The sequence below is a fragment of the Myotis brandtii genome, unplaced genomic scaffold, assembly GCF_000412655.1.
Source record: "Myotis brandtii unplaced genomic scaffold, ASM41265v1 scaffold550, whole genome shotgun sequence".
In the NCBI taxonomy this organism is placed as follows: domain Eukaryota; kingdom Metazoa; phylum Chordata; class Mammalia; order Chiroptera; family Vespertilionidae; genus Myotis; species Myotis brandtii.
The window spans coordinates 2716697-2738723 of NW_005370043.1; the positions used below are offsets into that span (position 1 = coordinate 2716697).

A 22027-nucleotide genomic window follows, 5' to 3' on the forward strand; every position below is an offset into this window, starting at 1 on the left:
TCGAGGCCTAAGGCTGTGTCGCTGAGGCCCGAGGAACGGGTGCGGGGGAGGCGCTTCTTCCGGCGGGCCGAGGGGTAGCTTGTACGTTGAAGGACACAGCCTGCGGAATTCGTGCTTTTTAGCGAGGTAGGTAGGTGTGCAGAGGAGCCTGGGCTCGGTCCTCGCGCTTCGGCTTGGCGGCGGCCTGGGGTCCGACCATTCCTAGTCCGGGAGCGCTGCGAGGTCTTCGCTTTGAGGGCCGAGGGCGGTGGGGGAATGGAAAAGGAGTTTGAGATCACGAGGCTTGGCGGTGCGAGGGGTCCGACGTGGGCTGGGCAGCCTCGGGGAGAGGCCAACAGACGCTACCAAGAGCTCCCGAAGGCCCTGAGATTGCATGTTTCCGTTGAGAAAAATGAGGCCCGCAGGGAACCGAGTCCTCAAGGTCACACGGTGACGTAATACTGGATGAGAACTTGAGAGCTTCTGACCCCAGCTCTGGCCGAGTTCATTTCTTTCCTGTGGGCCTGCTTGTGTCCGCTGAGCTGTGCTGCGGCGGCGGGCCAGCCAGACCTCCGTCAGCTGCGCCGCAGCCTGTGTCAGGGCGGGCGAGTGGGGGAGTGGGGCCCGGCCCTTGCAGTTCTCCAGGGTTAGACTTGGGCTCCCGGATGTTCCATCAGCGGGAAGGCCTCTCCGAGGCGGTAGCCAGACAGACTGAGCATTGCAAACGCCTTGAAGTGCGGGCGGCTGGTTCTGGTACTTGAGCGGCCCTCGCTCATCTTTGCTTTGCTTCGCGATCTCACCATTGCAGGTAGGTGTCCGGTCAGAGAGGAAAATAGGAGGATGGAAAAACAGAGTAGCTAGGGCAGTGAGTCACCTTGGCCCTTTTCTGAAATGCTAATTGTGCAGGTGAAGGAGAGGGGCATGGAAGGACTAATTATGCTTGATAGCTCTTATTCCCCAGTTAATTACAAACAAAAATGAAGACCCTGTTGCTTAGTCCTTCCCCACCGACTGCCATTTACCAGTAGTACCCTTATTCTTAGGTGATTTTCTCCATTAATATGTCTTTCTAAACCCAAATATTACTCGGAAGGAAAGCAAGTTTCAGTTCGATTATTCTACAAAGGTTTCTGACCTTTGCCCAAAAGTAACCAGCAGCTTGCGGAAGAGTGCAGAGTGTTTCCAGGCTTTGCTCCCGTTCTTTTTTTTTTTATATATATATATATTTTCATTGATTTTAGAGAGGAAGGAAGAGGGAGAGAGAGAGAGAGAGAGAGAAACATCCATGATGAGAGAGAATCATGGACTGGCTGCCTGCTGCAAGTCCCCCACTGGGGATCGAGCCCACAACCCGGGCATGCGCCCTTGACCGGAATCGAACCTGGGACACTTCAGTTAGCAGGCCAACGCTCTATCCACTGAGCCAAACCGGCCAGGGCTGCTCCCGTTTTTGATTTTCTACTCTCTGCTCCATCTTAGCCTCTCAAGAGTCTTCCTTTCAAACCCAGACTAAATTGCAGTCCCTGTACCATGCTGTCCAGTCGGAATTAGTCCTCTGTGGACGATCACAAACATCAGACTTCGTCCCATATTATGTAGAGAGAATTTTAAAGCACCTTAAATTGTTTCAGTTGCAGACCATATCCTCCTAAAATCTTTTGTTAGGCACAGGTAGTGGGGGTTATCAGTTAATAATTTGACCAAGTTAAGTCCTTGTTTTCGGTAGGGTTTCTCCTGGAAACCTGCTTGATACTATAAGAATTCAAAAAAAATATGAAGGTGAATTGGGGAAGAGGGGGAGTATGCCTTTAATAAGTTTAATAACATGAAACAGTTAATATAAAAGCTTCACCATAAAGGTTTCTTTTAATGGAGATGTTCCTACTTGTGCTGCACAAGCCAAGGCCACGGAGGGGTCCTTCATTGCTCCAAGAACATTCTTTTTTATTTTATTTTTTTATTTTTATTATTTTGTTGTTAATTCTCACCTTGGGATATTTTTCCTTTGATTTTTTTAGAGAGAGTGGAAGGGAGGGGGAGAGAGAGAAACATCGATGTGAGAGACATTCATTGGTTGCCTCCCCACGTGCCCCAACCTGGGCCAGGGATCAGGCCTGCAACCAAGGTACTTGCCCTTGACTGGAATCGAACCCAGGACCCTTCAGTCTTGAGGGCTGACACTCTATCCACTGAGCCAAAGGGGCTAGGGCTCCAAGAACGTTCTTGAAACAATTCAAAATTAAGGTCATTTGTCCAAATTTTTCATTGCCAATTCTGTGCACAAGAATGCCTCTGAAGGCCTTTAAATGGTAAACAGAAGCATGCCAGTTTCCATAGCAATGACTTCCTCACAGATGTCTCCCTCTTCCATTTCATCAAGAGCCAGCCGTATCACTGCCACTGCCTACCAATCTCGACCGGACCTCGACCGGCTCGTCTATGTTGCCAATCGACTCGGCGTGGCGTCGGTCGTGGTAGATAGGTGGTCATACATACGAATTTTCAAGTATTGTTCTGGTGACCTTTGGATGTGCCTTTGCTATTTTTATTATAAGAGAAATAGATGTATTTGTAAAATACGTGGGTGCTATAGATACAACTCCTCTAAAAGTTTGCTATATATTTTTCTATTGTTTCCTGATACTGCAGTGTTTTTCAAACTTTAACATACATCAGAAACACCTAGAAGGCTTATTAAAATGGATTGCTGGGCCCCAGAATTTCTGATTCAATAGGCTTGAGGTGTGGGGCCTGACAATTTGCATTTCTAACAAGTTTCCCAGTGATGTTGATGCTGCTGTCCTACAGATCAGACTTTGAGAATCATTGATGTGCTCTATAATACAATATTCAGAAGTAGGATTTTTTTTTAATTTAACTTACCTGGGGACATATTTGCATGTCAGTACGTAAATAAATAAAGATCTATACACATTGTATTTCCTCCAATGGAAACCATCATTTATCAATTTCTTGTCGGTGGACTTTTAGTTTTTCCAGTTTACTTTAATAAACAGTATTTCTGTCACCATCCTTCATCCATGTAGCATGTTTCTACTTTGTAATATTTCTAGAAGGGTAAATTCCTGGAGGACAAATGAACCAGCTAGATAAAAGGGTATACTAATTTTATAATTTAATAGATAATGCAAAAATGCACTTTAGGAAGTTGTACCAGTTTACACTCTAGGTAACAAAGAAAATGTTTGTTTTCCAACAATCTTACTACTGCTTATTATCATAATTTTATCTTTGCTAGTCTGCTAAATATGGCTTCATTTTACATTTCTTTGATCTTGAGGCTGATTATCTTTTTATGTTTTGTTCTTTTGATTTTTTTAATATATTTTTATTGATTTCGGAGAGGAAGGGAGAGGGAGAGAGAGATAGAAACATCAATGATGAGAGGGAATCATTGGGGATCGAGCCCGCAATCTGGCATGTGCCCTTGACCAGAATCGAACCTGGGACTTTTCAGTCCGCAGGCCGACCATTCTATCCACTGAGCCAAACTGGCTAGGGCTGTTCTTTTGATTTCCTTGACCTAAGATGATTAAAATATTTGCCCATGTTTTTTAATCCTCACCCAAGGATATATTTATTGATTTTAGAGGAAGGGAGATAGAGAAAAAGAGAGAGGAAGGGAGGGAGGACGGACATTGATCGGTTGCCTCCCTTATGCATCCCAACCTGGAACCAAACCCACAACCTTTGTTTTACAGGACGCTTGGTTTTCACTATTTACATTTAAATCTTTTATCTATTGTTGTGTAAGAAATAAGGATTCCAGCTTCCCTACCACCATCAGCTACTATGTATCAACTCCATTTAGTAAATGATTTCTTAAAACAGATTAATTTTTTAAAACTGATTAATTCCAACTACATTGTACCATGGTATTGATAGAGCCAGAATTGAAAACATCAAGCAATATTGCATCAGAAGGTAGACAGAGACTATTCTTTTCCTATGCCCCATGATTTGACATACATTCTGGAGTGTTGTATAAAAGCAACCAAGGTAAAGTTCTCCTTCCTAAAGTTTCTCTTACCAGCGAGGCTTTTTTCACCATCTTTGCTAATCTATGTTGGGCAAGACATACGTAAAAATTTACAATATTTATATGCAATGACTTCCAATTTTTAACCTAAAAAAAATGTATTTTTAAAATTGCCTCCAAACCAATTTATTGTTGCCTTCTTTCTTTTTTTTTTAAAGATTGAAATCATGGCAGGTCCAGAAGCTGATGCCCAATTCCAGTTCACTGGTATCAAAAAATATTTCAACTCTTATACTCTCACAGGTAGAATGAATGTAAGTATTAAAGATACCTTTAAGCAGTTATATTTTAGAATTATGTAAGTGTGACAGTATATCCTCTTTACTTCTTCCATTCTTTTTCAGTGTGTAATGGCTACATATGGAAGCATTGCTTTGCTGATTTTATACTTCAAGTTAAAATCCAAAAAAACTCCAGCTGTGAAAGCAACATGAAAAGTAAGGAGTTGACATTTAAAAGTTTATAACTTAGCCATTTTGATGTTACAGTATTTTTCCCTGGCTATAAAAGTAAATCATTGTCACGATGCAAGATTTATTACATACAAGAAAAAAATAAAGAGAAAAAAATATTTTTTTAAAGATATTTTTTAAAAAATATATTTTATTGATTTTTCACAGAGAGGAAGGGAGAGAGATAGAGTTAGAAACATCGATCAGCTGCCTCTTGCACATCCCCCACCGGGGATGTGCCCGCAACCCAGGTACATGCCCTTGACTGGGATCGAACCTGGGACCTCTCAGTCCGCAGGCTGACGCTCTATCCACTGAGCCAAACCGGTTTCGGCGAGAAAAATATTACTCATATCCCATTACCCTGACAATTTTATTTGCCATTTTGGTTTAGCTCTTTTTTGTATATTTTATTTGGTTTCCATTGGCTATGTCTACAGATTGAAGTAGGGTAAGGATTATAAATGTCTTATAATAGGTATGTTCTCTATAATTTGATGCATAAGTGCTGTGGGTATATGATTTATTTTACAGAGGAAATGTGTCTCCTATTAGATTTTGTTTTAATATAAATAACATTACAATTAATAATGTAATGTTATCACATTACATATGAAGTCTATATCTATGATTGTTTCTTAGGCTGAAGTTTGTTTCCCAAAGAGTTCTGGGACATCCTGCTTTTTAAGAGGTTGTCTCTCTTGCCCCAGCCAAAGCTGAATAATACCAGTTTGGGGGTTTTGTTAATTTGTTGAGTAAAAATAATCTGTCTTTTTATGAAGCTGTACATTTTTTTTGTATTTGCTTACCATTTATATTTTTATTAACATTCTTTTTCATGTGCTTTTCTCATTTAATAATTGGGACTTTTGTCTTTGTGAAGACCTTATTTCTCTCATATAAACTCTATGTAATAATTATTAACCAACTTTTTAAATCAGTTGCAAATATATCTGGTTTTTTGCTAGTGTGCTAGTTTCAAGGTGTCCTTTAAGTCATTTTTTATTTTTCAATTAAAATTGACATATATAATATTGTATTCGTTTCAGGCATACACCCCAGGGATTGGACATTATATAACTCACTAAGTGATCATCCTAGGAATCCATACACTATACATAGTGATTAGAATATACTCCCTATGCAGTACTTTGCATCCCCGTGACTATTCTGTAACAACCAGTTTGTACCTCTAATCCCTTCATCTTTTTCATCCCCCTCCCATCTGGCAAACATCAAAATGTTCTCCGTATCTATGAGTCTGTTTCTGTTCCACTTTTTTACTTTGTTTTTTAGATCCAGTCATTGATATGTATTTATTGCCATTTTATTGTTCATATTTTTTATCTTTTTTAAAATTTCTTACAGAGGACTCTTTAACATATTATGTAATACTGATTCTGGTTTGGTGGTGAGGAACAACTTTAGCTTTTTCTTGCTGGAAAGCTCTTTATATGTCCTTCAATTCTAAATGATAGCTTTGCTAGGTAGAGTAATCTTGGTTGTAGGTCTTTGCTTTTCATCAATTTGAATATTTCTCTTTGTTTGTTTGTTTTTTGTTGTTGTTGTTGTTAATCCTCACCCGAGGATATTTTTCCATTGATTTTTAGGGAGAGTGGAAGAGAGGGGGAAAGACAGAGAGAAACATCGATGTTAGAGAAACACATCGATTGGTTGCCTCTGACCAGGGCCAGGGCCAGGGCCTGAGGAGCCTGCAACCAAAGTATGTGCCCTTGACCAGGATCAAACCTGGGACCCTTTGGTCTACAGGCTGACGCTCTATCCACTGAGCCAAACTGGCTAGGGCTGAATATTTCTTGCCAATCCCTTCTGACCTGCAAAGTTTCTGTTGAGAAATCGGCTGAGCTCCCTTGTAGGTAACTACTTTGCTCTTGCTACTTTTAAGATTCTCTCTTTGTCTTTAACCTTTTGTATTTTAATTATGATGTGTCTTGGTATGTCTTGGTGTGTGCCTCTTTGGGTTCATCTTGTTTGGGACTCTGCACTTCCTGGACTTGTATGTGTATTTCCTTCACCAGGTTAGGGAATTTTTCTGTCATTATTTTTTCAAATAGGTTTTCAATCTCTCTTGTTCTCTTTCTTCCTATGGCACCCCCATGATGTGAATGTTGGTACACTTGAAGTTGTCCCAGAGGCTCCTTATAATGTCATTTTTTTGGATTCTACTTTATTTTTGCTGTTTTGATTGCATGTTTTTTGCTTTCTTATATTTCAAATCACTGATTTATTTCTTGGTTTCATCTTCTCTATTGTAACTACCTGTAAATTACTCATTTCAGTTCATTTATCCTTCATTTCTAACTGGTACTTTTTTTTTTAATATATTTTTTATTGACTTCAGAGAGGAAGGGAGAGATAGAAACATCAATGATGAGAGAATCATTGATCAGCTGCCTCCTGCCTGCCCCACACTGGGGATCAAGCTCACAACCCCGGCATGTGCCCTGACTAGGAATCGAACCATGACCTCCTGGTTCATAGGTCAATGCTCAACCACTGAGCCAAACCAGCTAGGGCCTGACTGGTTCTTTTTAATGGTTTCCATGCCCTTTTTTATGCTGTTGAAGTTCTAAGTTCATTGAACGTTGTTATAACCAGTATTTTGAACTCTACATCTAATAGATTGCTTGTCTCCATTTTGTTTAGTTATTTTTCTGGAATTTTGTTCTGTTCTTTCATTTGGAACACATTTCTTTGTCTTCTGATATTGGTAGCTTCTTTGTATTTGTTTCTATGAATTAGGTAGAGCTGCTTCATAGAGAGGCCTTATGTACCAGGTGTTCTGCAGAATCCAGTGGTACAGCTTCCCCAATCACCCAAGCTGGGCACTCCAGGTGCACTCCCATGTGGGCTATGTACACCTTCCTGTTGCAGTTGAGCCTTCATTGCTGTTGGCACATCAATGGGAGGGACTTACCCTGCAGCCCAATAGTCTGCAAGGACTCGCTGCAACTACCAACCACCATGGAGGATTAGCTATGCTGGGACCCGCCCCACAGAGCAGGACTTACTTCAGTGGGGCTCTAGTTCCCACTGAGTCTGCCTCTTTTATTTATTTATTTATAATATATTTTTATTGACTTCAGAGAGGGAGAGGGAGAGAGATAGAAACATCAGTGGCGAGAGAGAATCATTGATCAGCTGCCTCCTGCATGCTCCCTATTGGGGATTGAGCCCACAACCCAGGCATGTGCCCTTGACCGGAATTGAACCTGGGACCCTTCAGTCCACAGACCAATGCTCTATCCACTGAGCCAAAACAAATAGGGCTGAGTCTGCCTCTTGAGTGTGTTGCTTGTGAAAGTGGTTGGGTGGTGCTTCATCATGGTCTAAAGCTGCCCATTGGATGTGCTGAGTCTGGGGTCTTCAGAGAAGTGCAGGCCAAGGTCAGCCACTGCCTGTGTTCTGACTGCCACCTGTTTTCTGCCTGGGGCCACCTGGCATGAGTTGCAAAGCAATCTGCAAATGGCTATCTGTGTTGGTCTTAGAGGTGCCCAGGTGAGACCAAGCTGCAAACCAAGGGTGGCTACTGCTAGTGCCGGCTTGGGACCACTTAGTGAGAGGTACAGGGCACACTGAGGCCAGATGCTGCTCATTTGAGATATTTTAGCAAAGTCTGAAGCATGAGCCAAGACATGCCATTCACAGGGAAAAGACCCTGGAAACAGCTTTGGTGGGCCTTATAGTTGGCTAGGGCAGGTCTTGAGGAATCACCAGAGCAAGGCGAACAGTGTGAGCCAGGTTGATGGAGACTCAGATATGGTCCCCGTCTGCTGGCTTGGTTGGGGGAGGGCTCAGAAAAGGAACAATGGCCTCTGCCAGCACTTTTGTCTGACAGAAAGTTGCCTTCCAGCTCTCACCTTGATCCCGACAATTCATTTCCTCCCCATATGTCCCTGGTGTCTTTCAAGCTGCTGTCCTAGTACTGGAGTTCCGAGGGAGAGTCAGAGTAAATCCATGTGCAGGCCTTTTAAGAGCAACTGCTTGGCCTAAATCCGGCCTGTTTGAAATGAATAAAACTAAAAAAAAAAGACCGTACCCTTTTATGTAATGATGTTTACTTTGAATTTATATTAGTTCACACAAACACTCCATCCATGCTTTTGTTCCGGCCCTCCGGTCCAGTTTAAGAACCCATTGTGGCCCTCGAGTCAAAAAGTTTGCCCACCCCTGGCCTAGCCTGTTAGCTCAATGGTTAGAGCGTTGGCTGGTGGAATATAGGGTGGCAGGTTCGATTCTGGTCAAGGGCTTATACCTTGGTTGTAGGCTCCATCCGGGGCCTGATTGGGGTGCATGGGGGAAGCAACCAATCAATGTCTTTCTCTCTTTTTCTCACACTGGTGTTTCTTTCTCTCCTCCTCCCTTCCACTCTCTAAAAATCAGTGGGAAAAATATCAAGTGAGGATTAAAAAAAGAGGAACTGCTCTTAATTCCTTACTTGTAAGACTTTCATTTAGCTAGTTTTCAGATGGTTGTTCGGTAGTTTAGTTGTAATTTTGATGTGGTTGGTTTCAAATTTTTATATAAGCAGTTCTATCTTTTCCTTAAATCCCCATAGACTTCATTTGCTCCCAACCCATTTACCTATGCTTGAGTGAATAAATATTTGTGTTGGCAATAAATGTGCAAAAAACCCCAAATCCAGATCTTTATCCAATGTAGCTTTCCACCGATTCCCTCTGCTCTTAAGAGCTTTTCTAATCTTTAGGAGATTGAATATCCCAGAATGCAAATGTAGTATTTTGCTCAATTTTCCATATTAGGTACCTCCTAACTCTGGGAGGGTAGTTGTAGCCCCATTATACAAATGGAGAAGTTGTCTCAGATATTAAATAACAGATACATAATAGATAACATACCTGTTTTCTACTGTTTAAAATGTTACTTTATATACTTGACTTTGCCAGTAGCCTACTTTTATGATCATACTGAATTGTTGGCAGCTCTTTTGTTAAAGGTGGAGTGTTAGGTTAAATTGTATTAAGCTGAGATAAACCTTAATTTTGGGAGTTAGACTCCTTTGAAAATTTGATGTGAATTTGCATTCAATTTCAAGGGGTTTTGGTTCATGGATAGTCCTAAACTGATAATTTGCTGAATGTCTTAAAAGTAGAATTGAACATGATTGTGTCTAAACTATTTTTGCTTTGTTTATAGGATTATAAACTGTACCTCATCTGTTAATTTCCCATGCCTGGAGAAGCTAATGTCAACTCATCATGTGATACTCAATTTGTACAATAAATTATGAACCTGGAAAAGCTGGTTGTCTTTATTTACAAGATATCAAAAATATAAAAACTGTACAAAATGCAACAAAGGCAAAAACTGGCAGTGACTTGGTCTGAATTTTAGTTTCCCAAAGCAAGGCTCAGTACTGGAGGTAAGCAACTGAAATGTCTGTCTGACTTCAAGTGTACAAGGTTGTATATAGCCATTTTAGCTGAAGTAGAACATGGAAGCTAAATTTCTTCACCTGATTTCTAGAGTGGGTACACTCTGCATCTAACAGGTGTAAATTCAGATGTCAGTGGGTAGCTGTACTTCATCTAAATCCTAGAAATGAATTGTAGTTCACCCTACCCAGTTACATACATTCCACTAGTCATAGCTACGCAAAAACGTTAGATCATTTAACATAATACTTGAGTGCCATACAGTAACTACATTTTTACAGCAGAAACAACATGCTCATAGAATTCTTCAGCTAAAATTCAAGATGGTATTATATTACTCAATTTGAATCTTGAAGCAGGATGAATTGTTGAAATCAATTGGGGTTTTTTCTAAACATAATAAATTAAAATAGCATTTGAACAGAAAATGCATAGTTTCCACACATTCCAAAGCACCATAAATGTCCCCTCCACAAACATAATACCTCTTATTCAACTAACAGAAATTAGTTAAATGCAGTTGCTATAGAAACGTGGAACTCTCCTGTTCAGATTTTCCAAGCAGCATACTTCCAGATCCATATAGACAAAACATTCTTTGTAGCTTAAATTAATCACTGAGGTATTTGCTTTTAGTCTCCCTTTTTCAAACAGTAGCTTCCAAAGGTCTTTAATACCGACGGTTTATTGCGGACTATAAGCTCCTGCAGCTAGAACCAAGTTTCTTCGAGTAAAATGGAGATGTACAACTGGTGTTGATTTGGTCATATATGTTCCCAACAGTAACTCCTGTGAATTCTCAGGTAAATTTATATGCCCAGTGGCTGTAGTAAAGTCATCAGTCTCTAAATCTTCAAATGCTTTGACAGCATCCCATAACCGGACTGTATTATCCATTGAACCTAAGCGAAAGTCAAAGGAAACCATTTAGTAGCATCTACCACATTTAGCTTCTAACATTTTGCCAAGTACACTTTATGTATTTACTGTATACTTCTGGTGAAAAATCTAAACCTGATTAACAACTCTATTCCTTCTAAAGGAGCATTTCAAGCAGTTTAATGTGAGAGGTCAACATACATGTAGAGCAATACTGTGGAATCATGGCTAAGGAGAAGCAAAGCCTAAAACAGCAGGACTTAATTTTGCAATTGTCAACACTCATTGTTTCCTGTTAACACACCATTTACCCTTTACCACAAAGCCATTTCTAGTTATTTACCTGATGCCAAAATTTCACCATCTCTACTAAACCTAAGTGAACAGACTGTATCGGTGTGGCCTTTTAATTCTCCAACCATCAAACCATGTCCAATATCCCAAAGGAGTACTCTGCCATCTGTTGCTCCTGTAGCCAGGAATCTCCCATTGGGAGAAAATGTCAAGGAATGAATTGGTCCCTAGAAAAGAAGTTCATGGAAAGAATCAATAGTAGGGCTAAAAATATTTAAGGAAATAAGACCAAGTTAGAATTTTTAGTGTAGTGGTATAAATAGTATCTTTAGAATATATGTATCATTGGTTTGTTTTTAAAATATTTTTCTCAAAAGCAGCCTTGTGTGCTGGAATAATGAAGGTGTACGTAAAAATACCTTGTGTCCAGTGAAGATCCTTACACAGTTCCCATTCAAGACATCCCAGAGCCGCACAGTTCTGTCTGCAGAGCCCGTAGCAACATAATTAGAATTTGGATGGAATCTGGTACAATTTACATCAGCAAGATGGCCAGCAAATATCCTTAAAGGCTGATAGTGGTCTGTGGCCCAGAGCCTTTTTAAAAATTTATTAAAAGCAAAAGATGATAATTAGTTAACTACGAAATGCCACAATTATCCAAAGTAAATACCCATGTGAAATGTTAGTTCCATATGAGTCCCTCTCACCTGAAGGAAAGACGGAATGATTGAGACTAAATAGCATTCTTAAGAAAAATGAAGTTGATCTGGTACAAACATTTTATAATTTTATAATTGAGTTCTCTCCTCTTCCTGCTCCCCCTCCACCCTTCTATCCCATCCAACTCCTAGTCTAACCCATAGGAAAGTTTTAGCCACCACATAGTTTCTAACCTGATCTACTTCATCCTGAACTTTTAAGGAGATGGCAGGGAAACAGGTGCTACAGTAGTAGTGAAAGACAAGGTTAAACAGCTAATTTTAAAAAAGAGAAAGTGAAAAATACATTTTAAAAACTACCTAAAAAAAGTTGTAAACAGCTGATGATAGGCAGGGAAGGTGTGTTAATAAGCTAACTTGAGGAAGAAAAAGGACTTAAAACTCTTCAGATATAATTATAGAATAGTAATACTCTTCCCAAATTCATTTTCAAATAAGGAGCTATAAATGCTGACATTCTCAAAAAGCTGATCCGGAATAATACAAGTGAAAATGAGTTTGGCTGGAGTTTGTAATTCCCAACAAGAAACCATTCTGTTCTTGAATAAACCCAGTTATAAGACCGTAATGTACTTACCGAGCTACTCGGTCATGGCCCCCAGATACAAAATAATATCCATATGGAGAAAACTGTGTGTCCCAAACTGGATAGTTGTGTCCTTTATATCCCACCAAGCAAGTAAATGTTTGAAGACTCCACAATCTAACAGTTCCATCCTCTGAAGAGGAAAGCAGATAGTTCCTGAGAGAAGAGAATATATTTGATTCCCAGAATAACTTAGTTACCTGTCCAGTTTCTGTACATTTTAATATCTATATATAAAAGGCTAATATGCAAAGTGTCCCCGTAGGAGTTTGACCAGGAGTTCTATCACTCGCTATGATATGCGCTGACCCCCAGGGGGGGCGGTGCGGAACAAAGAAAGGCCCTGGCCAGTAGCCAGAAGGCCCCGATCAGCCAGCCATAGGGACCCTACCCATGCACAAATTTCGTGTACCGGGCCTCTAGTATTAAATATGCTGACATGCTACATCTTATTTCTAATTTATACATGGTATTCACAGTAGGTATAAGTACTAAACAAACTAATGTTAGCCGTGATATTCCACAACTGAGCACCTACGGAATGAAATTTATTTTTTTAAAAAAACTCAGTTTTTGATTTTAAAATGAAAATGCTATTTTCCTATCCTGTGTGAGTTTTAAAAGAATTTAAAAGGAATTATCTTTTTGACACACAAAGGCAAATACAAAAACACTAGGCAGGTGAGTAATCATCTACCTTTTTTAGGGATAAATACAAAAGCTTAACTATTCCAAGTATTATGGTTTTGGCAGAAATCAAAAGTTTCTCTCAAGTAAAAATGTATCCCTCAAGTAAAAATGTATCATCCTGCTAAACCCTATCAAACAACAAAAACCTCATTCTCAAAGGCTCATAAAGATGAAAATCTTGATGGATTAAAAGCTAATATCTATCCAAGTAAGATACAGATGGTATGAATACAACATACCCTTCCATTTTTATGGAATGTCAGATCATGAGAAATAAGCAAATACCTATTTGTGGGTTACAAATTTCCTTTTCAGTATTCTCTTAGTCCTTTTGATTGTACAAAGATATAAATCTTCAATTAATAGCTAATAAGCCTTTAATCTCAAGAATCTTATAAATTTAGAGATGATGGAAGACAGCATTAGCCACAAACCCAAAGTAGGAACCCAAAGAAGCAATTCAAATTAAGGGTTATACTAAACTAAAACTAATAAAACCAGCAAACCCTGAAGTCTATAAATTTGGGTATACATTAAGTTGTTATCTTTTACAGCCAAGATGAATTAGCAAATGGCAAGATCTAAAAGATAATGATTGACAGGCAACCATAAGATTTTTCTAACAGAAAATTTCTTAACATTTGTATGCTTCCAGTAAACTTTTATATAATTTCAATATAATACAGCAGTACTTAATTTTTACTGTTTATACTTTACCTATCTGGACTGAAGCTGGCTCCATAGACAGGCCCACTGTGACCATACAAAATCTTTAATTCGCTTGCTGTTTTCTCATCCATGATTCTTTCTAAGACATCATCTGATTCTTTGTCTATGAGGCTAAGATCTAAAATGGTCCAGAAATACTGATTTTTAAAAGTACATTCATTAAAACATTTTAAGGAAATCACTTTACAGTTCAGAAGAAGAACATTTGAACAGTTCTTCTGGCATACCACCCACTGTGCTAATGCCTCTAAATTAGGTGATACTATTCCAGTATATAGCAGAGGAAACTGAAGTTCAGAAGAGTTAATAATTTGCCAGAGTGCACATAGCTATTCAATGTTGGATCTAGGACTGAAACTCAAGTAATCCACTATATCACAATGTTTCACAAAAATGAAAGCTATGGAAAAATTATTAAAAATGTATTACCTTGTTTAATAGGATAGCAAGGAACTCTTTAAAATGAAGTCCTGATTTTTTTTTAAAAATTCACAAATAATCATAAAATGTCAGATTTTTTTTTTTTTAGGAAAAATGTCAGATTTTTAACCTTAAGTTTTCTAGCATATTCCCCTCATTCTACAAAGGAAAAAAATTGAGGCCCAGAGAAATTAAACCAGTCTAGTACTCCAGTCTCCTGATTGCCACTCCAATGCACTTACCACTATTGGGAAATGTTAGCATTTTGAGTTAATGTAAAATCAAGTGAAAGTCAGCTAAGATCACAATCTCTGGTATATATTCCATGGGAATCAAGACTGGTGTAAACTAACTAAGAGTTCACAACCTGACAGGTTCATCTCAGTTACCTGCTGCTTGTTTGACACTACGAAGCTTTTTGGGAGTCACAGACCACACTCTGACAGTTGAATCTGCAAAACCTCCAGCAATCAAACTAGAATCATCAGTGACATCCACTGCAGTAAGGCCCTGCCAAGGGAAAAAAAAGGCTTTATACTAAACAATACTGTTTTAGGGAGGCGAAAATTACAATCACACCTTAGAGAATAAATAGTAATAACTACTGCCCTGGCCAGTGTGGCAGTTGGTTGTGCATCATCCTGTACACTGAAAGGTTGCTATTTTGATTGCTGGTCAGGCTTCTGCCCAGGTTTCGGGCTTAATCCCCAGTAAGGGGCCTGCAGAAGGCACCAGTCAATGTTTCATTCTCACATTGATGTTTCTCTCTCTCCCTAAAAATCAATTTTAAAATCTTTAAAAAATAATAATGATAGCTATTTTTCTCATATAAAAGATCATTTGGGATTTCATTCTCCTATGAAACCAACTGTCTGAAATCACTTACTTTTAGAACAGTGGTTCTCAACCTTCCTAATGCCATAACCCTTTAATACAGTTCCTCATGTTGTGGTGACCTCCAACCATAAAATTATTTTCGTTGCTACTTCGTAACTGTAATTTTGCTACTGTTATGAATCGTAATGTAAATATCTGATATGCAGGATGTATTTTCATTGTTACAAATTGAACATAATTAAAGCATAGTGATTAATCACAAAAACAATATGTAATTATATGTGTTTTCCGATGGTCTTAGGCGACCCCTGTGAAAGGGTCGTTCGACCCCCAAAGGGGTCGCAACCCACAGGTTGGCGACCCACAGGTTGAGAACCGCTGTTTTAGAACATGCCATCATTTACCCCTTTTTGCCCTCCAAATTTGATGTATGATATGAAGCAAATGTTAATTATTTTTGCACTTTACTAAATATATCCTCAGCAGCCTATTTTAAAGAATCTCTATAGAGACATGTGAAATTCTTAAAAAACACTAAGTTTATATACGTACTTAAATTCAATAGAGATGAACTAGTTCCCTCTTCCTGAAAGGCTAGCAGAAGAATTCTGATCAGTGAAACCAGGGGCACATGTACGCAGGATTCTCGTATCTACAAAGTTGCTAAAGTTCTTTTAAACATTGCCTTCTATCTATTCCTAGCAGTGTCCAACTCTCCTTTCTTAATAGGTGTCTTTAAACTGTATTTATATCAAGAATTTAAATAATAAAACTCCATTTTAATTAACACATTTCTTTTAATAGTATATTACCATTTTTACATGATTTTCCAGGAAGAAATTGCCCTATTATTTTACCAACCTGGTAAGCATTGAGGAATGTATAGAAACAAATGGAAGGTAAACAGTCTGGCCCAAGGCGCACGCGTTTGGTGGTTTCTTTCATATTCATTATCTTATCCAACTTATCTGAATCTTTCAACTCAGGAAGAGGGATTCTATGAAAGAAAAACAGACTGAAAATTACTCTATTAAGAAACTAGAACCCTGTAAAGCATATCAACTTATACTTTCACACATGTTCCTGAGGTTTTTTCCTCACCTGTTTTGAGGTGGAGCATTGGGATCCTGTTTTTTGCTTTTGGATCCAATACTATCTTTTTTAGGCTTCTTCTTTTTAGGTTTTCCTTCTTCATTTTCTCCTTCTTCATCCTCATCATCCAAAGGCACTTCAATTTCTGGCTCTTTTAATAAACCAAAAAATACCTACAAATCAAAAGAGCCAACATTTTCAAAATTATTTTTTTGTTCATTAATACATCCTTTTCATATCTTGACAGGATGAATCACAACTACAAATGTAGTACTTTATACCCTGAAGCAGATTCTGTACTTATCAACCCAATAGCCAATTTCCCGAACTTCTTCCTTACTAACAGAACCCTGATTTGTTGGAGCAGCAATATGATCAGTTAAATAATTTCTGTTCCTGGGCTCCCATGCAGCTAGGAATGGCCATATAATGTCATCCTGGCCAACAAATATGCACACAAATATGTAGGGTAGAGTTTTAGAAAAAAATACTATTTCCTGATAAAAAAAAAAAAGGGGGGAGAGATTCAGCAGGGATATGCCTTTTGCCCCCCCGCCCCTCCCGCTGCCTTCCTGGAATGCAGCTGCAAGGCTGGAGCTCCAATAGCCATCTGTGAGCACAAAGAAGAGAGTTACATTTTAAAGATGGTGAAGCAGAAACTAGGAGCCAGGGTCCTTAATGGCGCGTGGAGCCCTCATGCCAGCCCAGGAGAGCTTTCCTCTGTAATATCATTTTATATGAGAGAAAAACCCTTAATTGTTTCAGCCTCTACAGTCAGGGTTCTGTTAAATGCAACCATTCCCCACAAAAACTTAGTAATAGTGTAAAATAAATCCCAAACTAGCTGTAAGAAAAATGTGTAGATGGAAATGCTACAATTTTTCATAATCTGTATTATATAGTTCTTAGGTTGATTCCCATACCTTTGATTTGTTTGCCTCTCGTTTAGCCTCTCCTGCCAAACTTCCCACCATCGCATCTATCTGTTGCTTACTACGCGGCATCCCATCAAAGATGTCAATGTAGAGGTGCTCCTGAACTATGTTCCATATCTGATTGTTCTGTTTCTCCTGAAGATGCCTCTTCAAGAGTTGGTACGAGTCACGGGAAATACGCAGAACAAATTTACTTGTTCGAAAATCCAACATGGTCTCATTCCCTTTCATGTGTTCCTTTTTGGTAAGACTAGATAATACTCGTAGGTCATCTTGGTAATAACATTCCTGATCTCCATGGAACCTGTTTCAGTGATTTTAAAAAGTCATTTTTCAATGTAATCATTAAGGGATCTGCCTCTCCCCCATATATTTATAAACATATCAGAATATACTCAACGTGTCTGAATAATCCTGGACTAAGCTGTAGGATCAGAAGTGACTTATTTCAAAATTACATTTCAGTTTCTGAATTCATCCTAAAAATTACTAATTTAACTCTCTAATGAAATGTATCATACCATAAACATTTTATGAGAATTTGAAATAAATAACAAGTGAATGAACGTTAAGATAGCCACCATTGGTAGATAAGTCTCTTCTGAATGCCACCATTTTGGTAGACATGTAAAAATGTTAGAATCTTTGCTTTACTAAATTTTATGTTCTCTTAAAAACCCACTTTAAAAAATTTCTTTATGAAAAATTTCAAACATATACAGAAGTAGAAATTAGAATAATGAATTCAATGAACCTATCATCCAGCCTTTCAACAATAATCAATGAATGGCTTTCTCATAAAACCCTCCATTTTTAATGATTTCTTATATTCTTAATACCAGAAATATTTGTTAAACATCAGTACTTTAATAATATGACTATAGAACAAACTTGATGTCAAAGAACGAGCACTTCCATTTACTCCCCATTACCAAAGCAATTAAATAAAGCGTATAGCTTTGGTAACAATTAGTAAATTTAAATGTATTTTTGTTTATACAAATCTTTATTTTACTAATAAAGTAAAATTAAAGAACATATATTTGGCATTCACTAAGCAGCAAGCAATGCAAAACCATTTAGAAAACAATGAACATAAGATATCATGACCCTAGCTGAGATAGACACATATTCAAAAGATTCCTAAACTGTTACCTGTGTTACCCTATTATGACTCATCAAGACATGAACTAAGGTTTCTAAAATTTAAATGAAAATAAAAATCTCAGCCTCTTAGTGGTTGTATCAGTCACTGTTCATAACCTCATCTGAGCATTGGATCCAGGGAAGGGCTGAGATTGTAACAAGGAGACAGGGAGTACTCTAGGATATTCCAGCTTCCTATGTGAGATTGCTATACCATGAGAAAGGAAGAGGTTTATTGATGACAATACTGTAAGAAAAATGAGCTTAGGGTAGGAGTCCTATCACCATCAGCCTTGCTTAATTGTTTTTCCAAAAAAAACTGAACTACGAACATTTGCTTTATGTCTTCTACTAGCACCGTGGAATAATGAATGAATATAATGGCGTAGAAGCCAAGAGTCCCGAGTTTTATTATTTCTCTATTACCACTACCTGTGTTATCTAACAAGTCCTGGCTTGTAGGTCTATTGCTTGTACTAAAGAGCTCTCATTCAAACTTTTGAGTATTGCCTCCTTTTTTTTTTCTTTTTCTAAATGAAAACCTTTAGAAGATTTCAGTCAAGCTGCAGGATTCTCATATCACTGCCTCCTTTCTTAAACACTTCTTTTCTTTGGCTTCTATAACTCAACACTCTCCTGGTTTTCTTCCTACTTCTCTAGCCTCTCCTTTTATCTCTTCTACTTGGCCATCTCTTCTACTTCTTTTATATTTCTTCTACTCCCAATGTCAGAGATCCTCAAGGCTCGAACCTAGCCCTCTGACTTATTTCATACCCCTCCCAAACATTCTCATCCATATCCATCAATATTACACAAATTCCAATTTATGGTTCTAGTCCCTACCTCTCCTCTAAGCTCTAAAGGCTTATATATCATCCACCTATTAACTTGACATCCCTTAAAAAGTCAAAGGCATAGTCAAATCTGAACTCAAGACTTTTCCACAACCTGACAAACCCTTCCAGGGTATTCTCTATCTCAGTGAAGGGCACCCCTATCCAGCTAGGGGAGCCAGAAACCTAGGGGTTATCAATAATATCTTCATCTCCTTCACTTCCATATCCAATCCATCACCAAGTGCCTTACCAATATGTCCACCCCCTTTCACCAATACTACTACACTCTAGTCCAGTGTTTCTCAACAAGTATGCTCCTGGCACTTGGGACAGAACAATTCTCTGCTAAGTGGGACTACCTGCACATATTAGAACATTTGGTATCCCTAAGTCACCTGCCCCTCCCCCCTAGTCACTATGACCACCCAAAACACCTCCACACATTTTCCCAGTTGAGAAACACTACAATATCCTCCAAAACTGGTCAATCTATAGACACTCTGTACCCCCACCATCTGTTTTCCCCAATGCATATAGGTCCTTTCAAAATGCAAATCTAATAATGACATGATCCTTCAATGACTTCTTTAGCAGAGATGCCGCACTGTCTCCAAATATCCATTTTTCTTTCTCCCTCCACACTAGAACACCTGAATGGAACACATGTTGACTGAGTATAGTGACACCTAGGAAAAGAGCAAGCACATTTCCTACCTCTCTTGTAGATAGGTGTGACCGTTGAACTAATGACATAAAAAAAGGAAGAAGTGCGATTGCTTAGAACCATCCTGTGCCACAGGTGGAAGCTGCATGACAGGGATGGTAGAGCAACAAGATTGAGAATGCCCAGATCCTTGCTAATCAAGGACTCCACACCAGCCCTAGACTGCCTAACTTCATGAGAGAAAGAAATAAGCTTTTATCATATTTAAGCCTCTATTTTGTTTGGGTTTTCAGTCACTCTCGGTCTAATTTAATCCTAACATAGCTTCCTGTTCTCTTGGGGTATTTTATTTCTGCCAGTATATTCAAGTTTTCAGTGAATTTCAGCCAGATCTACTTCTATACAATACAATCCCCTACTGCTCTTAGAATAAACAAAGATCTTCAACCTGGCCCAAGAACCTGCCTATTCCAGCCGGTAACAAACTGTCCAGTTTCATGTTGTACCACTCACCACTCCATACTCCTCTTTAGCCACACTGCCCTTCTTTCATCTACCATATCTACTGCCGCAGAGCTTAGCTTTCACATATGTGTTTCCCTTCTCTTCATCTAGTTAACTCCTATCAAATCTTCAGATCTTACCTCTGGGAGCATCACTTCCTCTGGGAGCCTTCCATGACTTTCCTAACTAGATTAAACCCCCCTATTTTAGGCTGTCATAGCACCAGGTACCTCTCCTTCATAAAGTACTTTTTGAGTTGCAATCTAACATTTACCAGTATGTAATCAAAGGTGAGTATATACTATACACACACACACACACACACACACACGGTGTATATATATAATATATATTAAAATTCACATACTTCTCAAAGAATGATTTTGCTTCATTCTCATGTTGATTGTAGACTAGTTCCAAGTACATGTGTACAAACAGAGGATAAAAGAGTTGGGATAGCTCTGCCCGATGGCAGTCCAAGGAACATTCAATGAAGTGTTTCAGTCCACTGTAGTATTCTTCATACATTGTGGGGTCTCCTTGCTGGTTGTAAGCTGACAGCACAGCACTGACATCTGGCTGGTCTTCCACAGCTACACTTCCAACTGTTTAAAAAAAACAAAAAACAGCTTTCAAAAAAATAACCTAATATATACCAAACGTCTAGGACTATTTGGCTAAGGTCCAGAGGTGACTAATGTTTGTCTCACTCTCCTCTCAAACTCTTTCCCCCAACACAATCACATAATCTTTTAATGCAGCGGTTCTCAACCTGTGGGTCTCGACCCCTTTGGCGGTCAAACGACCCTTTCACAGGGGTAGCCTAAGACAATCGTGCATATCAGATACTTACATTACGATTCATAACAGTAGCAACATTACAGTTATGAAGTAGCAACGAAAATAATTTTATGGTTGGGGGTCACAACATGAGGAACTGTATTTAAAGGGCCAGAAGGTTGAGAACCACTGTTTTAATGGGATTTTTACTGTTTCAGTCACCCATCCAAAAATCCTTCAGCTTGTTCATATCTTAAAACAGAATTAATTCTTTCTTTCTTTCTTTCTTTCTTTCTTTTTTTTTGAGACTACATTTATTAAAGCTGGGGACAGTGAAGGAAGGGCTTACGACAGAAGAAGCAACAGGAGAGAGCCTAGGCCAGGCTGCTTTGGCTTACTGAAGAGTGAGAGAAAAGGGGGCCTTGGGGGCAGGTTCAGGGGGTTAGCCCTGGATGAGCTGTCACTGCCCATTGCTCCCCTGGTTGCAAGTCTCATGAGGACCCTTAGGAGAATTTAGGAGATGCACGCCTGTGGGGGAAGAAGAGGGGAAAGGGAAAGGCATGGCTGTGGTCCTAAAAGAGCGTACCAAAACAAAATTTTCAGTACTGTGTAACTTTCTTTGTAACATCCTATCCTGTGTTAGCTTCATATGTACACATACACCTCTCACTCCTGTAAGCATTTTAAGGGTGGGAAGAACATGCCTTATTTACATTTCCAAAAGATATACCTAAAACAATTTCCAGAACCACCATTTCAAGGCAGAAAACATGAGTATCTATATATGTAAAATATGAAAATATATCATTCAGCCAAGTGACCTGAATGATAGAACGACCGGAACAACCGGTCACTATGATGCGCACTGCAGGGGCCAACAAGCCCGATTGAGGCCCTGATCGGCCCCTCCCAACCTCCTGTGGCCCCTCCCCCTGGCCAGCCGGCCCCCATCAGCCCCCCAACCCCAATCAGGGGTGGGGCCCTCAGGCCAGCCTCCTCCATCCC

At 39.1% G+C, this 22027-nt stretch overlaps 2 protein-coding genes across 2 annotated transcripts in view; one reads left to right on the forward strand and one right to left on the reverse strand.

Annotated features, from left to right (window-relative positions):
• The first annotated feature begins 20 nt into the window (after positions 1 to 20).
• Positions 21 to 9773, forward strand: USMG5 (up-regulated during skeletal muscle growth 5 homolog (mouse)). Its single transcript, XM_005878220.2, has 4 exons — positions 21 to 126; positions 4198 to 4293; positions 4384 to 4476; positions 9670 to 9773. Exons 2-3 carry the CDS (start codon positions 4207 to 4209, stop codon positions 4471 to 4473), a joined length of 177 nt encoding a protein of 58 aa, XP_005878282.1. The 5' UTR covers positions 21 to 126; positions 4198 to 4206; the 3' UTR covers positions 4474 to 4476; positions 9670 to 9773.
• Positions 9761 to 22027, reverse strand: part of TAF5 (TAF5 RNA polymerase II, TATA box binding protein (TBP)-associated factor, 100kDa) — a 14956-nt gene continuing 2689 nt past the window's right edge. The window contains exons 3-12 of the mRNA XM_014549380.1: positions 20610 to 20847; positions 17081 to 17396; positions 16167 to 16330; positions 15927 to 16062; positions 14618 to 14738; positions 13797 to 13926; positions 12381 to 12545; positions 11501 to 11678; positions 11131 to 11308; positions 9761 to 10810 (exon numbers count right to left, since the gene is read on the reverse strand). Of these exons, the coding sequence (XP_014404866.1) occupies positions 10593 to 10810; positions 11131 to 11308; positions 11501 to 11678; positions 12381 to 12545; positions 13797 to 13926; positions 14618 to 14738; positions 15927 to 16062; positions 16167 to 16330; positions 17081 to 17396; positions 20610 to 20847 (1844 nt within the window). The 3' untranslated portion in view covers positions 9761 to 10592. The remainder of the gene's footprint in view (positions 10811 to 11130; positions 11309 to 11500; positions 11679 to 12380; positions 12546 to 13796; positions 13927 to 14617; positions 14739 to 15926; positions 16063 to 16166; positions 16331 to 17080; positions 17397 to 20609; positions 20848 to 22027) is intronic.